We start from the raw sequence: 24,400 nt of genomic DNA on the forward strand, positions 1-24,400 counted from the left end.
TTCCTCCTTCCCATCCTGCAATGGCTTATTTTTTCCTCTTTTTTTTGCCACTTTATTCAATTTTTCGAGAAAAAAAGATACTCTATTTTGTTCGCAGCACATGCTTATTGTTGGATTCATTTTTTTGATGTAAAATCATTTTTTCACAAGTCATGCACGAATGGCTCTAGGCTAAAATAATCTGTTAACCACAGATTGATTATTCCTGCGTTCCATTATTATGTGCAGTTATGAGGCAGATCTTTTGAATAACTACAGTAATATTTTTCATGTAGGTAGTAAAGATGGGTAGACGTGCTCATCAAGATTTCTTCCCAGAAGAAAACCATCTTAGCCAGACAAACTCTCCGGCTGCACAGGTGGGTATAACTAAATAGAGCAACATTGTCTGGATGGCTTGGTTTTGACTTTCCTGATAAATGGAACATGTTACTCAAGTAACAATGTAACACTACCTTTCCTGGGCTGCAGAATTCCAGCTGACCACTGCAAAACAGAAGAAACAGGAGAATATCATACAGTAACTGTTGTGTATTTATTTATCAAATTTCTATACAGTCTATCTCACCTCAGTGAATCTGGGCAGTTTGCAGGCGTCTGGCAGTTGTCTGTATTTTTGCAGCCCATATAGTACCCATAGATAGTGAGATTTTCTAATTGTGAGACCTGCTGGTTGTAGAAATCTGGTCCTTCTGGAACATGCTGTCAAATGCAGCTTTTCACTACATGTTATATTTTCATCCATCCATCCATCCATCCATCCATCCATCCATCCATCCATTCACAGAAGATCAGTGACAGAGCTGGAAAAGCTGGTTTGTTAAATTCTGGGTGACCATTTACCAAGTAATGATTTACAACACAATATTTTGAAGTACTTAGTAAGTTGGTCATTGGTATAATTTTTATCAAATAGTATTACTCGGTTTACCATATTTCAGATTGGTTGCTGCATGTCATAATGTCCTCAAAGTTACTGCAAATTATAATAGCAGACTGGAATATTTTCTTATGATTACCTCAGATAAAGGACAAATTATTCAGTGTTCATTTATATGCAAAAATATATCAACATATGTAAGGAATAGGCAATTCTCTGACAGCATGGGCATCTATAGAAGGACCTTTTCAGCAAATCTGAATGGATAAATTTGTAACATGGATTTGTAACATCTCATGGATTCTCATATTGTCATGCCCTAAGATGTGTAGGGCTTTAAGAGTCAATACAACATCTTAGATTATGCTTGATGAGCAATTGAACAAAAGCATAGATATTTCAGTCTGGGCACCTTGCAATATCTTTTCTTTTAATAGTTAGCAGCCTAAATGCTATAATTTGCAACTTGGGATCACTTTTTAAGCATATTTCATATATACTGAGCATGTAATAGTTAGGATAGGGTATAATCTAGGGATAAATAACTGCTGTCAAATCTTGCCAGCTCAGGAAGTATTGTATTAGTTGTACTAAGTATAATTGTTCAAAAAAAGCTCATTTGCCATTGCTGCCATCTGCACATCCAATGACAGCTGAAGTTCAAGGTCCTGCTCTTTTATTGGGAGTGCAACCCTGTCTAAAAGATGCTGAACCTGACTTCATTTCTTATTTACCAGCAGCACATCTATCTTACCTAATTTAATTCAGTTTATTTTTTCTCATTCTACATATTATTGATAATAGACAAATTTCAGGAGTACTATTCTCATTATATTGATGGCACATTAGTTCAAATGATATTCTCATACAATTTTATACAGTATCAGCATGTGTAACCGAGAAGTTCTGAGGATATAAAATTGAAAAGCCCAACTATGGCATTAGAGAGAATCATATACTTGTTGCCAGACAGTTTTTCTAGACCTTGGGATATGAACAAATGGTCTCTTTATGCTGAAATTAGATAATGTTTGCCAAATTTTTTTTAGCTAGTTTCTTCTTGCTGTAAGAAGTCTGCTATGACCTGACATTTTTCATTTTCACATGTAATATTAAATTCTTATCATAATAATGGGCTGAAATGAGCAATGAATTTTGGATTTTATTCCTCTACTCTTCTTCCTTTTCCTATGTGACTGAGAAGGAGGCATTCAAATGTTTTTTCTTAATTGTGACAAAAGTGACAAAATGTTGTAATATTAATTATATATTAATTATATATAACAAGCAAATTTAAAACCATAAAAAGTTAAAGCAGAAAGAGTCAGCAAACATAGAAATAAATATGTTTTATATTTATTATATCATGCAAAACAGAGACATTATTCTTGTAAGCAACATTGATAGGAACTGTCCACTTTCAGTAGTGCTACAGTTTCGCTATTGTTCCACCTAGTTGTGGATTTTTACTTAATTCAGGGCATATGGTTAGATTAAACAAAACATATTATCATGTATTTCTGGGATATAAAACTCAATGTGGAAATGTGGAAAGACAATGTGCTTTGAATAACGTCACAGAAATATGGAGAATCTATAGAGATTTTCTATTTGAATACTCTTTTCAAAACATGTACTTTAAATATATAAATATATTTTCCATCAAAGCAGAACCAGTATTAGTATTGCCCATCCCATGGAAGTCTTTGTGGAATGGATCAGTGTTTCTTCTTTTGAAGCCATCCAGCTGCCTGTACAAGAAGTGTTGGACTTCCAACTGTTCCCTTGGAATGTTGCCAGATTCTTCAATAGGAATCTGAAAAATGTAGCTGAACTCATGTTCCCTAATTAGGTCAGCTTTCTTAAAATGAGCTGTAGCCTCATTCAGCCTGAAGCTCCCCAAGGTCTTTTATTTAGCCTGTAGAACCCTGAATAGCTGCCTAGTTATTTTTGGCCTGCTGGGGTTATCTCCTTATCCTCAATTACATTTTTCATCATTCTCCTCAAAATAACTCTTTTAAGCATCTATATTTCCCAGTACTTTTCATTTTGGTCTTCACTGTTAGTGCACTGATCATTGCTGAGTGTTGAGCACAAGCGCATGGGAAAGGTTACATAAAAATTCTAATTCTACCATGTATTTCATTTTTTGAATTCTTTCTAACCAGACCCCACCAAAAGATGAGGGAAATGGCTATTATTTGAATGCTGTTTTTCCTCACATTGGCTGGCCCTGCAACATTGAAAACTATTGAGATACACTGTACAGTACTGTGCCATGGATTATGTCTCCCTAAAAGAGTTTGGATATTTCGATATTAACAATATGATCATGGATATAAGGATAATAAAACATATTTTGCAGTTAGAGACAAACCAGGTAAAAGAAATATTGAAAATGTAAACCTTTTTCAAATGTTTCAAGTAGGGGTTAGTTTTAAGAGCTTCTATGCTTATATTAAGCAAAAACACTTCTATGGATAAATAGGTAATTTAGACATAGTAGCAATTTATAAATATTTCTATAGGATGAACATACTTGGTAATTAGGTTGCAAGATCCATATGGTTTCATAAACAAGGATTACTTCCATTGGAATAAATATATTGTCATGATGCAATATGAAACAACCTTTATTCGGATGTAACACCTGAGACCTGTTTAGTTTCAGTGAAGGACTATACTGTACTTCCCTTACATCCAGTATTGTTAATTAATTAAATAATAGGTCATCCAATTCCAATGTGGCATGCAATATAAATTTTAAACAATAGAATTTCATAAACAATACAAAACACAAATATTCTGATAACATAATTCTAAAATATCCATTGTCATCATACAAATTTTCACAGATCAGTTGTCCATTAAGGAATCCTCTACTCACTTACAATCCAAGGAGAAAGCCAGGTTTTGAGTGCTCATTTTAATAATAATCTGTGGGGGAGATATTTCAGGGGGCAGGTACTATGACAGAGAAGGCCCAATTCATGGTCCCATCAGATGGGACATTGAAAATGATTGAATACCTTTTCCAATGGAAATTCCTTTTGATCCTACCTTTCCTTCCAGTTACCACTGTACTGTATGCCTCCTTTTTGTCTCTGAACTTTGCAAAGATCTAGTCCATTAGGTATTCTTTACTTTTATCCTCCCATTTTTATTCTTGACTAATCTATTTTTGTCCAATCTTATTTTTACTCACCCTTTAACTCTTGTAACCGCTCTTGCAAAGTTTATGCCAACATTTAAAGTCTTCTGCCTTCAACAGCCATGATACCATTTATTTCAAGCTCTCCTACTTTTTGCAAGTTAAAAATATTAATTAACTACTTTCTTTTTGTTAATGTTTTAATCTGCAGCTGAAATTTATATTTAAGTGAAAGTTATCTTGCTAAATTTAGTAGGATGTTTATTCTTAAGAAAAGCCTGCCCAGGACTGCAACTCTTATCTCCCACAAAGTTTGAATCTAGTACCCTTCTTTGTCTTTATTTTTTGTCTATCCACACCATATCCATATTTTTATTTATGGTTGTGGGATACTTATTAAATCCATCTTTTCTATTCTAATAATTCATCAGCTCTGTTAACAACAAACCCTCCAAGCTATTCTATACTTAAAAACTGTATTTTATGTGATTTAGCATTTTTGTTAAAATCAAGCATAGAGTTAGTTCAGTCAGTATGTCTGGCACACATAATGATAAAGTGAGGGAGGAGTCTAGAAAATGGCAGACTAACACGTTTCCAAACACACAACTCAGTGGAGGAATGGACCAAGAAGGTTAAGATCTTCATCAATCCTCAAGCCACTCATGGTTAATGACTCTTTCCTTAAAACATGACTCTTTCCCTCAGCATGCCTATTATTTCTTTATAACACCCAAAGAGAGCTATTAAATATGTTACAGACTCAAGACGGAAACAGTGGCCTCATTTGATTAGTTAGGATATTAGTTGTTTTTAACTAATATAGACATTGAATATTCCTAAAGGATACATAACTGCTATTTTTATTGAAAGAAAACATTAACAGTCTACGCTTAGCAACATGTCTCATTTAAATACCTTGCCTATAAAGTATAGGAGCAAATTGGGAGTTTTGCTTTGAGGAAAGTTTCATAATGGTATATACAGATACAGTATCAACTACTTACAGGTTAGGAAAAAATGATTAGAGATACATTTTTTTTAAAAAAGTGACAGCTTATACATATATGTAGCTCAAATATGTTGGTTTAATGCATCTAATCAATTTTTGGGAATGCATCTAATCAATGTTTGGGAATTCAGTATATTCTGTGACAAAAATATGTATGGGGTCTTTCTGTGTATGTAGTCTTTTACATCCATATGTGGTGTGTTTCCCTAAAGCATCCCAATTCAAAATGCTCCTTTTTTGGCACTATAGTCTCCTGGCTTTGGCATCTTAAGAATCTGGAGAAATAATTTAAAGATCAGAAAACTCCATTCACTGCAGCCCCTGAAGGCTTCACATTTTGTGACACAGTCATTCCAGTCGACTGAGCTCTGTCGCTTGCGGATAAGCCCATATAAGGAAGCTATTTCCTGCTTTCTAAGCTCTGTTTGTCCTTCTGCCCTTCTGCGCCCCCTTTGCTGAAGAAATCTGGTATGTTGAAACTGCAGCACTTGGCTTGTCCCTTCTCCCTGTTTATTTTTGGAGAATGATTGTTTTTGCTCCTGTTAGGGAGTTACGCTGGGTCATGCCTCCTCCTTCCAGCAGGCAACAACCTCCAATTTCAAATATTGTCTATTTTCCACACTTATAGTCTACCTAAAAATCAATTATCTCAGTATCTATAGGAAATGCTGAGTTTCCCCCCAGGATTTAATATTCAAGAGTGTTTTCCATTCTTTGTGATTTTTTGAAAAGATTGTCCATTTTTCTTGCCTTCTTATCATTGAAGAAAATTACAAAACCACTAATCTACAAATATTGTTAGACTGCTTGACAGCCGCTTCAAACTGTATCACTTTAAACAGTAAGCATTATTGGAGATCACATCTTAAAAAATAAGAGCATTGAGGAATCAGACCATAGAACTGTCTATATGAGCATCCTGATTTCAAAGTAGCCAACTAAAAGTCTGCAAATGGGACATAATTATCAATGCATCTATATATCCAAGATGGCACTGAGACCAGAAGAATTCTTTCCATTCTTTCTTCAGGGTACTGTAGTACCATCCAGCATATTCTCACAAATTTATTCGGATAGCAGGTTTTCCCCATCCACAATACTTCAGTTCCCTGAGACAAATTTGTAGAAATGGAAGATATTCTTTTACAGTGTGTTGTTCTTATAGTAACAGAACCTTAGTCCAAACATTCAGATGACTTATTAACTATTAAAATTGTTATTAATAAGCAGAAATGAAATGATATAAACCTGGTGTACTCCAGTTGCCAAAGACTAGAACAATGGTCCATATTTCTAGTAATGTCCTTGCAGGACATTACATTAAATTAGAATTGGAATCATTGGACTTTTCTTAGCTAACCCTCTATGTCAGACTAGGTAATGAAGAAAAATTCCACAGCCAGTTATGTCAAAAGCCATTGATAAATCTCAGGACACTATCAGAGTTACATTCTCTACCTTCTTACTCCAATTCAACTTATCCTTTAATAGTTGCAGAACTATTTTTACAGAAAGTGCAAAAAGATGTAATAGAAAAAGTGGGAATTAAAATGCATACGTTTGGAAAAATGTGCATGGAAGAAGGTAAGGTTTTTAAGTTTGTAAAAACCTTACCTTCCTAGGTACCTATTACCTAACCTAATAATAGGTTAATATAAAGTTAGAAAAACATGAAAGTGAATGAAATCATACTTGACAGATTTCCAGTACATATAATAACACTCCATTGGTTAAATTGTAGCATTTAGACCTGTGGTCCCCAACTTTTAAGGCTTGGCACCCTGGCTGGTGGGGAGAGAGGAAGCAAGCTATGCGAGCGGCAGGCCAGCACAAGCACATGCAACTTAGCTTGCTGCTTGTGTGCGCACCAACCCGCTGCTTGTTACAAATAGGCTACAGCTTGGTAATGTGTTGCGGCACAGGGGTTGGGGACCCCTGATTTAGACTGTAAAAATATCAACCAAAAATGTCAAATATGAACCAGCAAATGCTCTGTCTTGCACATTGGCAAAAAAAATCAAAACATAAAATACAAATTAGATGGACATGACCTTGTAGATGATCCTCACTCTGTCAAGGACCTTGGAGTACTCATTTCTAATGATCTAAGTGCCCGAGCCCACTGTAACAACATTGCCAAAAAGACATTAAGAGTTATTAACCTAATCTTGCGTAGCTTCTTCTCTGGTAATGTTGTACTACTAACTAGAGTATACAAAATATTGCTAGACCAATTCTTGAATACAGCTCATCTGTCTGGAACACCCACTGAATATCAGACATAAATACAATCGAGAGAGTCCAGAGATATTTTACGAGAAGAGTCCTCCATTCCTCAAACTGCAATAAAATACCTTATGCCACCAGACTTCAAATTTTGGGCTTAGACCGCTTAGAACTACGCCGATTTCAGTCTGACCTAAGCATAGTACATAAAATTATCTGCCACAATGTTCTTCCTGTCAATGACTACTTCAGCTTCAACCACAACAATACACAAACAAATAATAGATACAAACTCAAGGTAAACCGTTCCAAACTCGATTGCAGAAAATATGACTTCAGTAACAGAGTGGTCAATGCCTGGAATGCACTACCTGACTGTGGTTTCTTCCCGAAACCCCCAAAACTTTAACCTTAAACTGTCTACTGTTGACTTCACCCCATTCCTAAGAAGTATGTAAGGGGCGTGCATAGTGCACTAGCATGCCTACCGTCCCTGCCCTAATATTCCTTTTTACTTACTTTTTTCATGTATTCAAATTATGTTTATACTCCTACCTGTTATATATGCTTGACAAATAAATAAATAAAATAAACCCTTGATTTGGTTATAATTATTAGCCATTATAAAAGTCCCCTTCTTTGACCACAAATGTAGAATACAAATGTTGACAAATAATAATTGGAGTCTTACTTTCTTTTATATTGTTTTTTTACTTCTTAAGCGTCCATCATCTAAACCACATATACGTGAAGGAGTGTGGTCTGGCTTTGTTGGTGTAAATGTGTCTAAGTAAGTACAATTTTGTTTAAATAAACTAGCATTCAAAATATGTTACTGTAATCTGGGCAACTTTCTAGAAAATGGCAATGGAAACCTTTTAGAGTATTATAATGTTGGTTCAGCCTTTTTGGTTTTGTGCAAAGCCAATAATGCATCTCACGTGCATTTTTTCTAGAAAAGCTTGAGGTCATGAGGGTCTAGTGGAAGAGAGCACTATAACAGCAGAATTTATGTCAGCTCTTGGTTCTTTTAGGAGGTAGGTCTTCTGAGATGCACTGCCATTTCTTTAGAAAGCTATCCCACATTATACTTTTCTTGAATGGAAAAAAAATAATGCTGTTCTTATAATTGTAAGTTTATGATAGCATGTGGTTGGACTCTGTAGTACTTTAGCGAGTTAAGACTCACTAAAATCCCGCAACTGCTATCAACCTTAAGAGTTTTCCATCTAAAAACCTTGCAGAAGGAAATTTTTACAACCTTTCTGATTAATAAGGATGGATTTCATATATTGGAGTAATATTTCAAAGTGAGGGAGCTGCTACCAAGAAATTCATTCTTCAGTCTCAGTGGGTGGGTTCTCATTACATCGCTTCTTGGCCATCTCATATTATGTGAACTGATGCCACCTACAGTTGGTGGTTCTAATGCTAATAAGAACTTTAAGTAACAACCTGTCCCATGAATTGGGTCCAGAATCCTATTGGAGATCAGTGTAACTCAAACATTCCCAAGCCTGAATCCCAACTGGAAGAGATCCAGATAATCTGTATCATCCAGAATACTCAGTAATTGTTGCCCAATCACTTCTCTAGCCTTTCCTAGAAAGGGAAGGTTGCCAATTGGTTGATATTTATCTAAAATGGCTGAATTGAATGATAGTTTCTTGAGAAGAGGGATCACCACCATGTCATTCAAGGCAGAAGCAACTTTCCCTCCCTCTTTCCCTTCCTCACAGACATATTCACCACCTCCTACACACAACTGTCATTCCCTTTCTGGCTATCTGAACAGGCCAGGAGGGGCATAGATTTAATCTACTGATGACTGAGTTCAATCTAGAAAGAAATCTGTCTACATCCATTTATGTATAAGCTTCAAAACAGTGCCAGATGAACTTATGAGGAAGAATCCAAGGTAATCACAAGACATTGTGTTTGTCATCTCACATGTCTCTGTCCCACTGGAGTCTAGCTATGAAGGTATTTGTCTGCAAAAAGACTGGCAAATTGCCCAGTGCATTATGGCATTTTCTACCAATTTCTGGAATGAGATGTCTGAACAGGCCAAGAGGGGCATAGAATCAGAATCTTTCATCATCTTTTGACATTTGGTTTATTGAAGTGTTGAAAAATCCATGTTTATAAAAGAAATGTTGAAGGAATGGTGGTAGCACCATGAGTATGTTTTCACCAAAAGCTCATATTCTCTCATCCAAAGATATTCTAGTAATGGAATTCCAGAAAGGGTGCTTTCTGGAAAGCGTTAATGAAATTGAAAAGCTCAATACCCCACAAAAGCCTGCTCTGGGATCTTAGGACTATCTTTATGGAATAATAGTGGGCATGACAGATCATGGTGTATCAAAAAGGAAGAATAACCCAAGATAAATATGAAAGGGACATGAACAAATAAGTACAGTGTGTTTGCATTCTCTATATACTTAGTATCTTCACCATTTTCATTACATTGCTCTATAATAAAATATATTGAACTCTGACTAGATATATTTCAGCTGCATGATTAGTTCTTGAACCACTAGAGGGCACTCAAGTTCTGTTTGAAAATTGTAGAAACTTATTTTATGACATCATTTACCTTTTGATAAACAGACTTACGGTAAATGGCTCCTTATATTAGCTCATGCATTACATTTATAAAACGCAGGGGGAAAGGAGCCTGTGCTTGCTGAAGAAATCACCAGTCATATGGCAAAGAGGCACTTATTTTCATGTGTTAAGGAATTTAAATGAATGAAGGTTGGAGAGATGAGAGGGTAGAATGAGATAGGATGAGAGAATTGTCAATTTTTTCTTTTAAAAACTTAATAAATACTGCTTCTATCAGAGATTTCTTTTATATTCTCTGTTTTACATGTCTTTCTCTTTGTTTATAAAATGAACACATAGCAATTTATATAGTTTTTTTCTGTTCATTTACACACGTATACCATAAATGTTTTGTAATACAAACACTATTTTTTATTTTATTTTATTTTAAAATATTTTATTTTATTTTATCCCACTATTTCTTAGATTCCTTTCCTGTCCACCAAAGATGAGAAAATATATCTTTAGATTGCTTACGTTCCCAACATATGTTTGGCACCCTTACATATCTTAGACAACCTGTCTATTATTAAATACCAATGATACATCATCTTGGAAAAGTTATCCTTCATATTATAATTCAGTGTAACTTTCAATCTTTTACTCCATATACAGTATTTTCCCATTTGTCAAGTATTATTTTGTATCCCAAGTTTTTTGCCCATTTAATCATACACTTTTTAAAAATTCATTTCCAATAATAGTTCATACATTTTAGCAATAATATGTTCTTCACTAGTACATAAATCCAATTCAAAATCATTTTTTTCATTGATAAAAGCAAATTTCTTTTTGTCCATTTTAAATCTTTCTGTCAACTGGGCATAAGCATAATATTGACAAATGTGACCTTCCCTTTTCAGTTCTTCACTAGTTTTTAATTTAGGCTCTCCTTCAGAGAAAGTCAATAAATGTGCATAGGTCAACCAAATTTGTGTAGTTATCATTTCTTTTTTAAAAAAAACTTTTGGAGGGGTTTACCTTAAAGGAATTTTAGGATATCTTGCTTATATCTATTCTAGATCCTCATTATGGCACTCCTAACAAAACATTTTTGAAAATCTATGTTAACCTTGATTTTGCCATAATATAAATAGCAGTGCTACTCAAACCTCAGATCATGTCCTTCTAACTTTAATAAGCTCCTATTCTTCAGAGACATCCAATCTTTCATTATACCAAACAACAAGCACCAAACTATGATTTTAAATCTGGTAGACCAAATCCACCTGTCCTTTTGGCATCTTGCAGCAATATATATTTAATTCTTGAGTTTCTGTCCTGCCATACAGACTTAGAAATATCTTTTTCCATTGTTTGAATGGTGCATCAATAGTCAAGATTGATATTGTTTTTAATAAAAATAACACATTCGTTTTAATCACTAATTCTACCTAACAATGATATTTGTACTTTCCCCCACCTCAATAAATCCTTTTTAATATCCTTCCATACCTCCATACCTTATATCTTGTAAAGCAAGATATAATTCATATTGGTCACTGTAACCCTAAATATTTGCTATCTCAATTTAAAACCCTGCTTTTTCATCCGGCTCTCTTGGGCTTGTATACTCGTACATTTTACCAAGATCTTCGTTTTTTGTTTATTTAGTTTAAATCTGACTAATACACCAAAATTCTTTAGTGTCTTCATGAAAAGTTCAATACCAGTCTGAGGTTCTTTTTTTAAAAAAAAACTAAATTGTCAATAAAAGCCTTCAATTAGTAAGTCTTGTTTTAAATTTTCAAACCTGTTATTTTCTCATACTGTCTAATGTTTCTATTCAAAATTTCTAGAACTAAAATAAAAAGCAAAGTTGGCAGAGATCATCTTTGTCTTGTCCCCTTCTGGATTTCACATTATTTGGTTAAGTCACCATTAACAATAATATGTGCTTTTGGGATTGTATATATATGATTTCTTGAATAAATTTCCCCCCAAATCCATATTTTCCAAAACTTTAAATATAAAAGACCAGTTCAAATTGTCAAAAGCCTTCTGTGCATCAAGAAAAATAAATGTTACCTGTTTTTAGTTGTGTTGTTGAAATACTCTATTACAATCAATACAGTTCTTTGTTTTTTAATTGTCTTTTAGGTAATGATCCACATTGATAATCCTGAATAAAGTCCTGTAAAATCTTCTTTAATCAGAATATTGCTGTAAATATTTTGTAATCATTATTCAATGGTGAAATTAGTCTATACTTCTTGGTTGAAGTCAAATCTTGTCCTTCCTTTGAAAGTAAGAAAATTAGATTCCAGGATTCTAGCATAGCAGATTTTTTTCAAAATAGAGTACACATTTTAAGTTTGAAGTGGTCACCACATTTTAAGTGATTATGAAAATTGATATTCAAAACACTTATAATATAAATAGATTCTAGGTGCTATTCAATATATTCACAAATTACACAATAGGTAGGAGTCTGATCAATTCACAAGACTAATTATATGAGATTACAGCATAATTTGGACAGGTTTGAAGATTGGGATGAGAGGAACAAGATGCCCTTTAACAGGGAGAAGAGAAAAAAATAGGACACACATACCAGATGGGACATTAATGGCTTGGAAATACCATATCTTAACATGTCTTGGGTATAACTATTGGCAAAATGAACATGGATCAGTAGCCTGAGACAATTGTTAGATGTTCTACCCTGCATCAGAGGAAGATCATATAAAGAACAGTTTATCATATAAAGAACGATAAAAACATATAAAGAATGGTTGCTGGAATTGGGTATGTCTAGTTTAATGAAAAGAAGGACTAGGGATGACATGATAGCAGTGTTCTGATATTTCAGGGGTTGCCACAAAGAAGAGGGAGTCAAACTATTCTCCAAAGCACCTGAGGGCAGGACAAGAAGCAATGGATGGAAACTAATCAAGGAGAGAAGCAACCTAGAACTAAGAAGAAATTTCCTGACAGTTAGAACAATTAACCAGTGGAAAAACTTGCCTCCAGAAGTTGTGGATTCTCCAACACAGGAAGTTTTTAAGAAGAGATTGGACAACCGTTTGTGTGAAATGGTATAGGGTTTCATGCCTGAGCAGTGGGATGGACTAGAAGACCTCCAAGGTCCCTTTCAACTGTTCTATTCTATTCTATTCTATTCTATTCTATTCTATTCTATTCTATTCTATTCTATTCTATTCTATTCAATTCAAAAAAAATATGTGAACACTCTAGTCTACATTGGTGAGACTACACATGGAATACTGTGTACAATTCTAATCACATTTTCAGAAGGATAATGACAGATTAGAGATGGTTCAGAGAAAATTAATGAAGATGATACGGGAACTTGAAGACATATTCCATGAAAATAGGCTGAAGGAATTTGGAATGCTTCGTCCAAAGAACAGAAAACTTGAGGTAGCATCATGATCAGAACATGATGTTCAGATACCTAAGAGAAAGCTATAGGGAGAAGAACTACTTTTCCTGGCCACAGAAATTAGAAATAATTAATTTGAAGAAGCAATATTGAATGGAAATAGTCTATGCCTCATAGAAAACACAAGAAAGAGAGCAAGAAAAAGGAAAATGAGACTAAATTCCACCATTAATGTGACAAAGAAATTTGCATGAACATCCCACACTGACTTGTAATTGTTGGAACATTGGTAATAATTAAATTCATATCTGGACTTTCCAGAAATAGTCTCAGAACGGTTTAAACTATAAATTACAGTGAAAACTACAGAACAAATCATAATATATAATTTTAAAAATATTATCTGTAAACATTAGTAGAACTAACAAAAGATTCACTGATAATAAGAATAATAATACACTGATTAAAGAGCAGTTTATAGCACCGTAAAATGAAAAATATCTTTATCATGGATTTGACTATGGAAAAACAAAGAAGCCAGGCAGACCTTTTGAGAAGGGTGTTCCAAAGATATAACACCAGAACCGAAACAGACCTTTTTCTGACTATCATCTGTTAAATCTGAGAGATCCTACAGAAGTTCAAATCATAAGTTGATATGTGACTACATAATTCAATTCATAACAAATGCTGGACAAAATAATTAGATAAATATTCTGTACCATTTGTGATAGTGAAGTGGGCCTAGTCCCTGATGACTGTTTGGGCAATAGCTTCTATCTCACCCTGTTCCCCATAATTATGCATAGCTCTTCCAAGGACATTCAGTGATCTTGATTCAGTTTATCAATTTTTTCTGTTGTCTTCTACTTCTTTTTCCTTCAACTTTCCAAAGCCTAATCATTTCCCCACTCTTTCATTATCTGCTTGCATCATATGTTCAAAATAGAAGAATTTTGGTTTGCTGATTTTAAGGCAGCTATCAGTTTTTTATTCAGACCGATTGACTGGTTTTTCTTGTAGTCCATATTATTTTTAATAACTATTCATAATTTGAAAATATTTATCTTCTTTCTCTTTTGCTCTTTTATTGTTTCATAGATGAACACTTTGAATAGAAAAACAATGCTATAACTATTCTGATCTTTCTTATCATAGAAATGCCCTTATCTTTCATGACCTCTCTGAGTTTGTCAATGTCTTCCTCCCTAGGATTAATGTCTTTACTGCTCTAGCATACTATTCATCTTTATTTATTATTAAGGCCAGGAAAACAAAACTATCTAGTACCTTCACTTCATCATGGTCAATTGTGACCAAGCTGGTTGACATTATCTTTGTCTTCTTATTTAATATTAACATTTTTTCACTTCCCATTTTGGTTTTTATAATGAAATCTTCTAAGTCTTCTATGTTCAGCTAAAAGGAGGTGTCATGCATATCTCAAATTGTTAAGTATTTCAAAATCCAGTTTTGATTCAAGCTGTCATCTTATCTAATTTTGCCATTCATGTAATATATTCACCACACAAGTGAAGCAGCTATGAGAATAATATGCATCTATGCCATTCTGCACTCTGAACCAGTTTATCCAAATTTGGTTTTTACAATATTTGTGGTTTTATCAAAAAAATAATTTTTGATAAACAATATCCAAAAATAACAGCATACCTGTTATTCTTAATAAACATTTTAGTATTATCAACTTAATCAAAGGCCTTGTTGTAATCAATATACAGTAGAAGAGATAAATTTCCTATGTAAATTTCCCATACTCTTTGCATTATTCATCTTGTATTATGTCCCTTTGGTTGTTTGAAGCCTCTATTTATTTGCTATTTCTCTATCCATATATACAGTAGCTGCTCTGCAAGCTATGGTACATTGGCTGCATTGGCTGCCAGTGTGCTTCCAAGTCCAATTCAAGATGTTGGTTTTAACTTTTAAAGCCCTTCATGGCATGGGACTGAATTATCTGAGAGTCTATCTCTCCATGATTACATCAGCCTGTCCCATTAGATCAGGCAGAGAAGACATGTTGTGGGTGCCGTCTGCCAGGGACCTACATTTGGTGGATCTCAGAAGCAGGCCTTCTCTGCCATGGTGCAGGGAACATTCTCCTTCCCAAAGTCAGGTTAGCTTCATCCCTATCATCATTTTGGAGGTGGTTAAGACTCAAGACCTGATTATAGCACCAGATCTGCGGGGGCCAGGGAACTGGAAGCATTCTTAAATTGCTCCATTATGGTTGAACTTTTTACTCTCTCTATGTGTCTTGCATGTTTTAATTTTTTAAATAGCATTTTTCATTTTAATATGACTTTTTATATTTTTATAATGATTATTTTATATTGTTTTATTGATTATTGTACACTGCCTAGAGTTGCTTCTTTTTAGATGGACAGTCATATAAATAAACAAATAAATAAGCTATTCATTTTCCCCCTAAGATTTTAAGTAAAACGTTGCTCATAGGAGGATTGAGTCTAATAGCTCAGCAATATGCATATTCTCTTGCCATCTATATTTTTCAGTATAGCCATTTGTACTAATCCTTTCCAATCTCTAGGTCACAAACTTACTTCATACTTATTGATATAGACTTGTGAGTACCGGTACTACCTTTTCTTCTGCAGCTTTAAACAGTTCAAAGTATTTCATTTGTGCCTGGTGTTTCCTTTTTGACAGCTGGTCTTTGCCTCTGATACCTTACTTTATAATGGAGCTGGTTCTTGAATATGATTTCTATACATGTTTCTGCCATTTGTAATGTTGTTTATAAAGTGTTTCAACATATTTTTCCATTTTGTTTTAGCCTTTTTTGCCTCTTATTATATCTCATCTTTAACTTTTTTTGAATGCTTATAGCTAATCTATAAATATTCCTGTGATTTTAGATTTTTCTCTAATCTTATAACCATTTTCTTATTATTTATCTCTATTTGTTAACATTCGTGATTGAGATTTTTTTTCCCTTATCCTTTCTTACTTGATGTTGAAAGTTGGTCTTCAGTCCTCATACGTCTTTCTAGTTGCTCAAGGCTTTCAGCATCTATCTTTCTTGGCTTTTATAATAAATCTGTTCTGAAAGGTGCTTGGATCTTTTTCTCTTTAAAATTTTGGGAGCATTTTTTATGTTTTAGTTATCCCAATTTCTTTCATCTCTTCTCAGAATTCCTCAGATTCTCTTTCATATAAATCACTGAATCTAATACACCGATCTTCCAATCTTACTCTATATAATCCAGGTTAAATCTGTTTGATGCATCTAGTCTGTCTAGGTTACCAAATTTAATCCATATATTTGACACCAATAATTTATGAGATTTCATAGTCAATGTTTGGATTTATCCAGACTGACTGGATTGCATTTTACATCTTCTGTCCTGTATTATCTATTCAGTTTAATTCTGATATTGTCCATCTAGTGATATATATACTACCTATGTTTGTGTTAGCAAGATAATTGTCTTCAGAAAATGTTATTAAGCAGTGTCTTGCATGATTGTGTTTATTCACTCCTAATCTTCCTAAAATTCCAGATTCTCCAGTTTCTTCATTATTTGCATGCCAATCAGGAATTAAATAGGCTGGGGGGCATGGTTTCATGTGCTGCCTGCATCCTGTGGATGGGGCTTCACTTGTTTGCATAGCCCTGTTTCAGGCATGCCATGGACTGGTGTCGTTCCATGGACCCTTGGGTCCATGGCTTAGAATATTAAATGGCAGGATATGCTTTGGGATACAGTTCTCTTCTACAAAAGTAAAAACTGACATTTAAGACTGATGACTGCATAAAAACATCCATGTGGGGTTTTTTGACAATGGTATAGAATGGTTTCTTATTGCCTTCTTGCAGATTTTAAAAAAATCTTAGTCTAATTTACGTCCTGGGGTTTTGTAGTGTCTCCCACCTAAGTGATAACCGAGCTGCTGCTTACCTGACCTAACTCAACTACTTATGGAATGTTTATCATTTAAAGCTGATATCTAGGAACTAGAAGTATAATTCCTGGAGACTGAATTCTCCAATTAAGGGCTATGATAATTTTAATTACATTATTGAAGATAAATTGATTAAAGTAGTGCAAATTCTAATTTATATTATTGTCCATCCTACAACTTTTAACATAATGTAGGTTTTGAACAAAACAATTAATTACTCATAAAAACAGTACTTTTCTATCTTCTATATCGTAAAAGATCTTAAAGGTATAATGGAAACAAAACATTTTATTGTCAGTGTAAGGATTATTTCATCTGTGGAACTTGGATATTGTTTATATTTCTAACCACGCAGGATCTTTCAATATAAAGAAGTATAAGGAGAATACTCCTTATGAATACATGCTAGTTCATACATAATTTCTTCATCCAGTTCCTTAAATGGGAAACAACAATAAATAGTTGAGCTGGTTTGTTGTGGTATATCTATAAAGTGGTATATCTGAATTTTAATTGTTGAATTTAAACTCTTAAATGCTGAAAGAGAGTTTTTGGACTTTTCATTGTGACCTGTTGCTCTGTTCACTTGATGGGTGAGAGAGAAGAGAGGAAGCAGTGTAAGGAAGTAAAACTTGAGAAAAAGGAAGTCTGATTAAGTTTTGGCTTGAAGTGTCAGTTTTTGGGTTTGTTCCTGCATTGATCTGCAAGGGAATGAGGCAAGTAATGGCCCCTTGGGGACCTTCAGGACTTTCTTCTCAATGTCAGACGTCATTTTCAATCACCCTCTCCCTCCCAGCTATTAATTTTGGCCTGGGATCATGGGGACTTGTCCATCTATCACACCTAATTGACACTAAATGATCTGTCAGTTTATTGATGAACGGCAGGAGTGGAATTGTCACAATATATTTTACTTTCTAACAACTCCTCCTGACAATTTTACCTTGTCCATCTCACTCTCTTCACATAAATCTCCATTGGCCTCTCATTCCTTCTCTTGGGCTGTTCTGGTGCTAGCCGCCTCCATAGCATCAGCACTCATCAAGGACATCAAGATGGCGGTAAAGCTGCAGTCTGTGGGTTTCTTTTTATAGAGTAGATGTTTCAGGAATGTTAACCAGTTCCTGTCCTCTTCTCCTTCACTGTCATTGCCAGACTGGTTGGCTTTGTGAGTCAAGAAAAAGAAACATTATCATCTTACGGTGCTCCTAAAAGTACACTGATGACTGTAAGCTTTTGTTGTTGTTGTTTTGCTATCTTTTTTAAAAATCCTAAAGAAATTGTATTTAACAAATATCTTTGATCCAAACTATCAAAAGGCATGGTTTTCCAGATAGCAATAAGAAAAGATTAATCAACTAAATTTTGAGACTAAGGGTATTGATTGTCAAGGTGAACGCAAGCTACAGGAAATAGCATGCCAATATGTGTTACAAATAGAGGCATAATTCTGAAGTTGCCTCTTCATAAAAGTTTTAGAAAGACTGGTTAACATTTTCTAATCTACTAAAGACTAGATTAGATTCATCCTGCAGAAATAAATGGCATTTTAGTAAGTTTTATATCTTGTTTATACCTTTTACAATTGTTAGATAACTGAAATAGCCAAACTATGCCAAGTTCATCCAGGCCTTTGGCAAGGGAGAATGAAACCCGTTGCTTCATTCCACTTGGTCTGTCATTCTTGCCACCTTTTATCTTTTTATCATCTATTAATTTAATCTAATAAACTCCCTCTTTGAGGAAGATGGGTAGTTCAGAAATGTGAAAAATAAACAAATAAATTGTAATTTCTTTCTTTCTTTGATTGCCCAGGTTCATTGGAAGTTGGGTGGCATACAAATTTATTAAATTATGATTCAGCGCACCGTCAGCCAGATGTTTACACTAACTTTGGCATTTTTATCCACATATCAAGCCCTTCTCAAGGACCTGGGATAGGAAGATCTTGTTTGACGGTGTTAAGGATGTTGTTTCTGTTCCAAGTAAAGTTAACTTTTGCAATTGACTGATGATGATTTTGTTAATGCCAGTGGTGTTCGAGTGGAACTTCAATTGTTTTGGGATTGCAGCCAAACTGCCTATTACTATTATTATTCTCTTTGCTTTTTTTGACACAGTCAGGCTTATAACCGGTAACTGCTACTTCCCGTGTTGTTTCAATGCTGTATGCAAAGCTGGAGTGTCCTCTCCAGAGCACGAGGCCTGGGTAGATTAATATGGAGGATAGACTGTTACCCAAGCAACAGATCCCTCCTCTCCACGTCCAATGGAACAGCAAAGCCGATATGATTAGTTCCAGCTGCGTCGCAGGAGTTACCAGAACGTGATTGTACACAGTCACAAACTGCTTCCGGGACTCCAGCTCCGCATTTTGCCTCGAGGTTGACTCCTGAAGCCTTTTCCAGTAGAATGACACAGAGTCATTCTATTTCTATTTGCAAGTCTTTGTATTTTGTGATTTTCTCCAATTTTTTATCTCAATAAAGGAGAATATTTGTAGCTCAGGCTTGTTTGTTTTCTTTCACATGTTTTAGCATTGATGATGTTACCTACCTAAAGTAGGTAACACCATCAATGCTAGTAAAGAGTGGGATTTGCTCTCAGTTTTTATTCTAGTGGCTTGCCTGTCAGTGTTGATGGGAGTGGTGTTGGAAATTCTTTGGTTGGGCTGTTTACTGTTAGCTTCTTTAGCAGTTCCTTGGTTGGAGTATTATTTACTTCATGATTATTGGTTTGATGTTAATCTTGGAGTTAATCTATGTTCATCTGGGTGTTGATTGCTGGTGGGGAGGTATTTGAATTCTTCTGAAAGCTTGGCATTCTGACAAATTGGCCAACAGTGGATACATAGACATAAGCAACATCTACATACTGTGCAGGAGACAATCAACAAGCCAAGAAGAGTACAAAAAGACCAAAACACCTCCCCACCAGCAATACCCTGATGCTTGTCCGTTTGAATTCTAAAGTCCCAGAAGTGGATAAAAATTGATAATTTTTTTTAAAAAAATAAAAAAATTGGATTAAAAAAAATTAAATCAGATTTTTTTAAATTTAAATTGGATTTTTTTATTTTTATCAAATTTATTTTAATAAAATGCTTTTGGAGTAAAAATCTATCTAAAGATAGTTTTCTATTTAAGATACATTAATATTTTAGTTTATTCAACATGAAATGGAGCTTAGTTATGTAGCATGAGGCTATATATTCTGCAATATTGGGACTGTCGGTGAGTCAACAGCAGGTCAGAGGAGGAGCCTCTGTGGGATAGAGATGACAGTTGCTCTTTAAAAATTACGATTTAAATTGAGTTGATTTAAATCAAGCCATTTTACTAGTGATTTAAATCATGATTTAAATCGTGATTTAAATCGACTTGATTTAAATCAAATCCCCCCTCCCAGAGCACTTTAGTTTCTTCATTTTCTATTACTTTGTCTATTTTGTAGTCCCACCAATTCATCAAGTTAAAGCTAATAAGGAACTAAGAATTATTAAGGTATTGTCTAAGATTACTGCTATTAATTTTTATCTTTATCTTTATCCAGGAGCTCAGGATGGTATATACTGTCCTTCTTCCTATTTTTTTCCAGAACAACTTTGCATGTAGATTGGGCTGAGAGATAGTGATAGTGAAAGTCAACTAGAGAATTGCCACCACTGAAAGTGGATTAGTACGTGGCCCACACCATTAGTGGTCCAGCACCTTAACCAGTGGTGGGATTCAAGTAATTTAATAACCAGTTTTCTGCTCTAATGATTTCTTTCAACAACCAGTTTGCCAAACTGCTCAGAAAGTTAACAACCGGTTCTCCCGAAGTGGTGTGAACTGGCTGAATCCCACCACTGACCTTAACCCATATACCATACTGGCTCTTATCACTTATTCACTGAATTTTGTAATCAGCATTCCCTTCCCAAGATTTCAGGAATGGTAATATTCAAATAGATGAGAGGTTACAATTTTTGTTGGAAAGACTATAATACATTGCCCTGTTGGATGATATCACTTATACATAATTAAGGTAGAGCTAACATGACTTATCCTTTCATACATTTATAATCCATCCAAAAATGAACAATCCTTTCTGTTTCTGTTTAGCTTTTAATACAAATAAAAATCATGAATATAACTTTTGGGGGGGGAAATTGCCCTACCATGATGCTTCTTTCTGTTCCGAAACTCAAGCAAACACAGTAAAAAGAGATACTTCAAGAAATCCTGCACAGTTTAGACAGCTCTGGCAGGGTATTCAGTTCTGCAGTAAAAATTATGTATATATGTATTTTATGTATATTATTTCCTCTTTTTATTCATTCCTAAATAAAAATATAGTGTATAACAGCCAGACATTTGAAATTTTAGCAGATATGAAGTTTATAAGTAGAAATGGAAATCCATATATAGGCCAAAATAATTTTCTGGAGAGTATTAGAAAGTAGTTTAAGTGCAGTATTCTTGCTCTTAGGTATTGGGACTCCTGCCCTGATTCTTGAATTTGAATGTACAGTAAATTACTGCCCAGATTGTGTATCATGATAGTTAAAAACCTCGGCCTTGCAAATTGTTCTATTGTAGTTTATGCTTTAGAGACGAAACTGTTTCCCCCCCCCAATTCCTTGAGTAGGGGGTTATCAGTGCATACCCCTAATATTGTCAGTAGTTTTGTTCAAAAGCAGGGATTTTTAATATGATAAGCCTAGCAACTGGGTCTACGTTTCCTTTGATGAATCCTTTCTTCAAAAATAGAATTTCTGTGAACATCAGTACTTCCTTTTCCTTTCTGTTCTTCTAGCAAGAGGGCATCTTCAAGGAGCTTTCATTTTGCAGGTCATTCATAAAAGAGAAACAGCTTAGGCTAGGCAGTGAAACATCCCCTTCAGCTGTGATGGGTCTTCTGCATTTGGACCTTCAATATCTTTGATATTCTACTCACTGACTTCCTGCAGAGCTCAGACGGTCCCATTCTTCATAACTGGCAGCACTGAGGAAATTTTTATTTGTTACTTTCCAGAAGTAAAAAGTCAAGCAGTGTATTTCTGTGAACATATATTCATATGCTTTTCATTTCTGGAGATTTTCAAAGTGATAAGATTCCTTGAGTACAACATTGCTTGTTGCCGAGTTCAGTCAAGTAGTGATTGTCAGGTGTTCAGAATCTCAGCTAAAAGTCATTGTTAAAGCTTGCAGAGTATAGTAACCGTATCATTCCAGTCACTCACTGAATGTAAACCTTCTGTATTATATAGATTTTTAAAATTAAACAAGAATTTTGAGATAAATGGCAACTTGGATAAATATTTAACAAAAATGAGATTTCTTTACATTTGTGGGATTCCTATTAACTGGTACATTAGGTTTTTGCTTTTGCTTTTTTTAAAGCAGAACTTCACTAGTGGGGAATTTAAAGTAGAGATATAGGGGAAAAAGTAAAAGTAAATACTATTATAAATTTAGTCATAAGGGGGCAAACATTGCACAGAAATAAGGACACATTCCAGTCTTCGTTTCAGTGGCACTCAGAATTATGCCCCATGCCATTCTCTACTCATTTAATTTGTCTTGTGATGGTTTGTGTAGTATAAACAAAAGCTTTGCTTGCACAACTTGCTTAATTGGTCAGGGGTGGGTCCAATATATGAATTCCAAAATCCAATCAGCTAAAGATTAAATCAGAGATGTTAATGATAACAGTTTAATTCAAAATAGCCCCAGATTTTGTTGGGGTTAGATGGCATCCCCCCTTTCAGCAATGTCATGCAAACATTGGTTACCCCATTCAAAGTGAAGCAGTTGCCCAGTCCAATTTATTCAGTCTTCTGAGTAGAGGGCACAGACCCATTGGAAAAGTCAAGTTCTATTCGCTGCTGAATAAGTCTTTGACAACGATTGGCTGTAGAAGGCAATCAAGCTACTTACTTTATCCACCTCAGTGAGATTCTTTGTGGGTACTGCCAAATGGAAAAACCTCATCAGAGGCTCTGATGCCAAAATTCTGAAAATATTTACACAATATTCCCTGACTAGGTGCTAGAGCTCCAGGATGCACTCTAAACGGTTTAAAGGCAATCCTGTCACGTCCCCTTTATCCCTCTTCTGTGCTCTATATGGCCAGGCTTATCTCCTTTTTTGTTATTTTTCTGTTTCATTAGTTTTGTTTTCCTTGCAGAAAGAAATAATTTTTCTTTCATATCAGTTTCACATGGGGGGTGTGTGTGTGTTAGTTGTCAGTCAGAGTTACTTGGGCAGGAATCACTATAGCTGATCTTCTACTCCCTAAGAGGATCTTGTGTTATGGAGAAGGATGGTGTTGCTGCAAGGGAAGCAAACAGCAGGGATAGACAAGTAGAGAAATTGTAAGCTTTTGTGTAAACCAGGGCCCCAGGGCTTGTCTGTTCCCCATTACTCTTTTCATCTTCCTTTCATACCATTACTACCTGTATGATCAATGGAAAAGAGACTGGTGATCTCATGAAGCTTGCCTGTATTTCTCTGTTCTTCATTGATTACAGCCAAAATTGGAGAAAATAGTTGAGGCTCCTCTTTTCCTAAATTGTGATTCTGTCTCATTCAGTATGCCTGAGTGCCAGTAGAATTCCAGTAAGGAGGTTTGGCTTCATTATACTAATAGCTGATTAAGTAAGTATGTTGTGCAAACAGGATTAGAAAATATCAGTCTGTAATAGAACTGGAGAATAATGTGACTTTATTGCTGGGGTATTATTTTATTTTGTTTATTTATATCCCACCTTTAATTTTACAAATAACTCAAGGCAGCAAACATATCCGACACACCTTCCTTGTACTATCCCCCCCCCCCACAACAACAACATTGTGAGGTGAGTTGGACTGAAGGTGAGTGACTGGCACAAGGTCATCCAGCTGGCTTTTATGGCTCAGGTGGGACTAGAACTCAGTCTCTTGCTTTCTATTCTGGTGCCTTAACCACTAAGCCAAATTGGCTCTCCAAGTATGTTAGTTTGATGAAGGAGAAACCCAAACCGACTGCTTTGTAGGAAAACCACCTTAATAGAACTTTTTGCTTTCCTTAAAACTCATCTGCACATTGTTTGCATAGTTAATTTTAACCTTATAGATTATTTTCCTAGTCTACTTTCTTTTCCTTCCTTTGAACTGAATGTGCTATTTAACTGTGTTTTCAGCATTTCCAGCCAACGGTGACATATTGCACTTGGTTGTGCCAAGGCAATAAATAACATGATGC

At 34.9% G+C, this 24,400-nt stretch overlaps 1 protein-coding gene across 1 annotated transcript in view; it reads left to right on the forward strand.

Annotated features, from left to right (window-relative positions):
* Positions 1-24,400, forward strand: part of IFT43 (intraflagellar transport 43) — a 71,771-nt gene that overhangs the window by 1,245 nt on the left and 46,126 nt on the right. The window contains exons 2-3 of the mRNA XM_070941005.1: positions 276-359; positions 7,992-8,059. Of these exons, the coding sequence (XP_070797106.1) occupies positions 276-359; positions 7,992-8,059 (152 nt within the window). The remainder of the gene's footprint in view (positions 1-275; positions 360-7,991; positions 8,060-24,400) is intronic.

The sequence above is a fragment of the Pituophis catenifer genome, unplaced genomic scaffold (genome assembly GCF_029215685.1).
Source record: "Pituophis catenifer annectens isolate HBS135680 unplaced genomic scaffold, rPitCat1.0.hap2 SCAF_1, whole genome shotgun sequence".
Lineage (NCBI taxonomy): Eukaryota > Metazoa > Chordata > Lepidosauria > Squamata > Colubridae > Pituophis > Pituophis catenifer.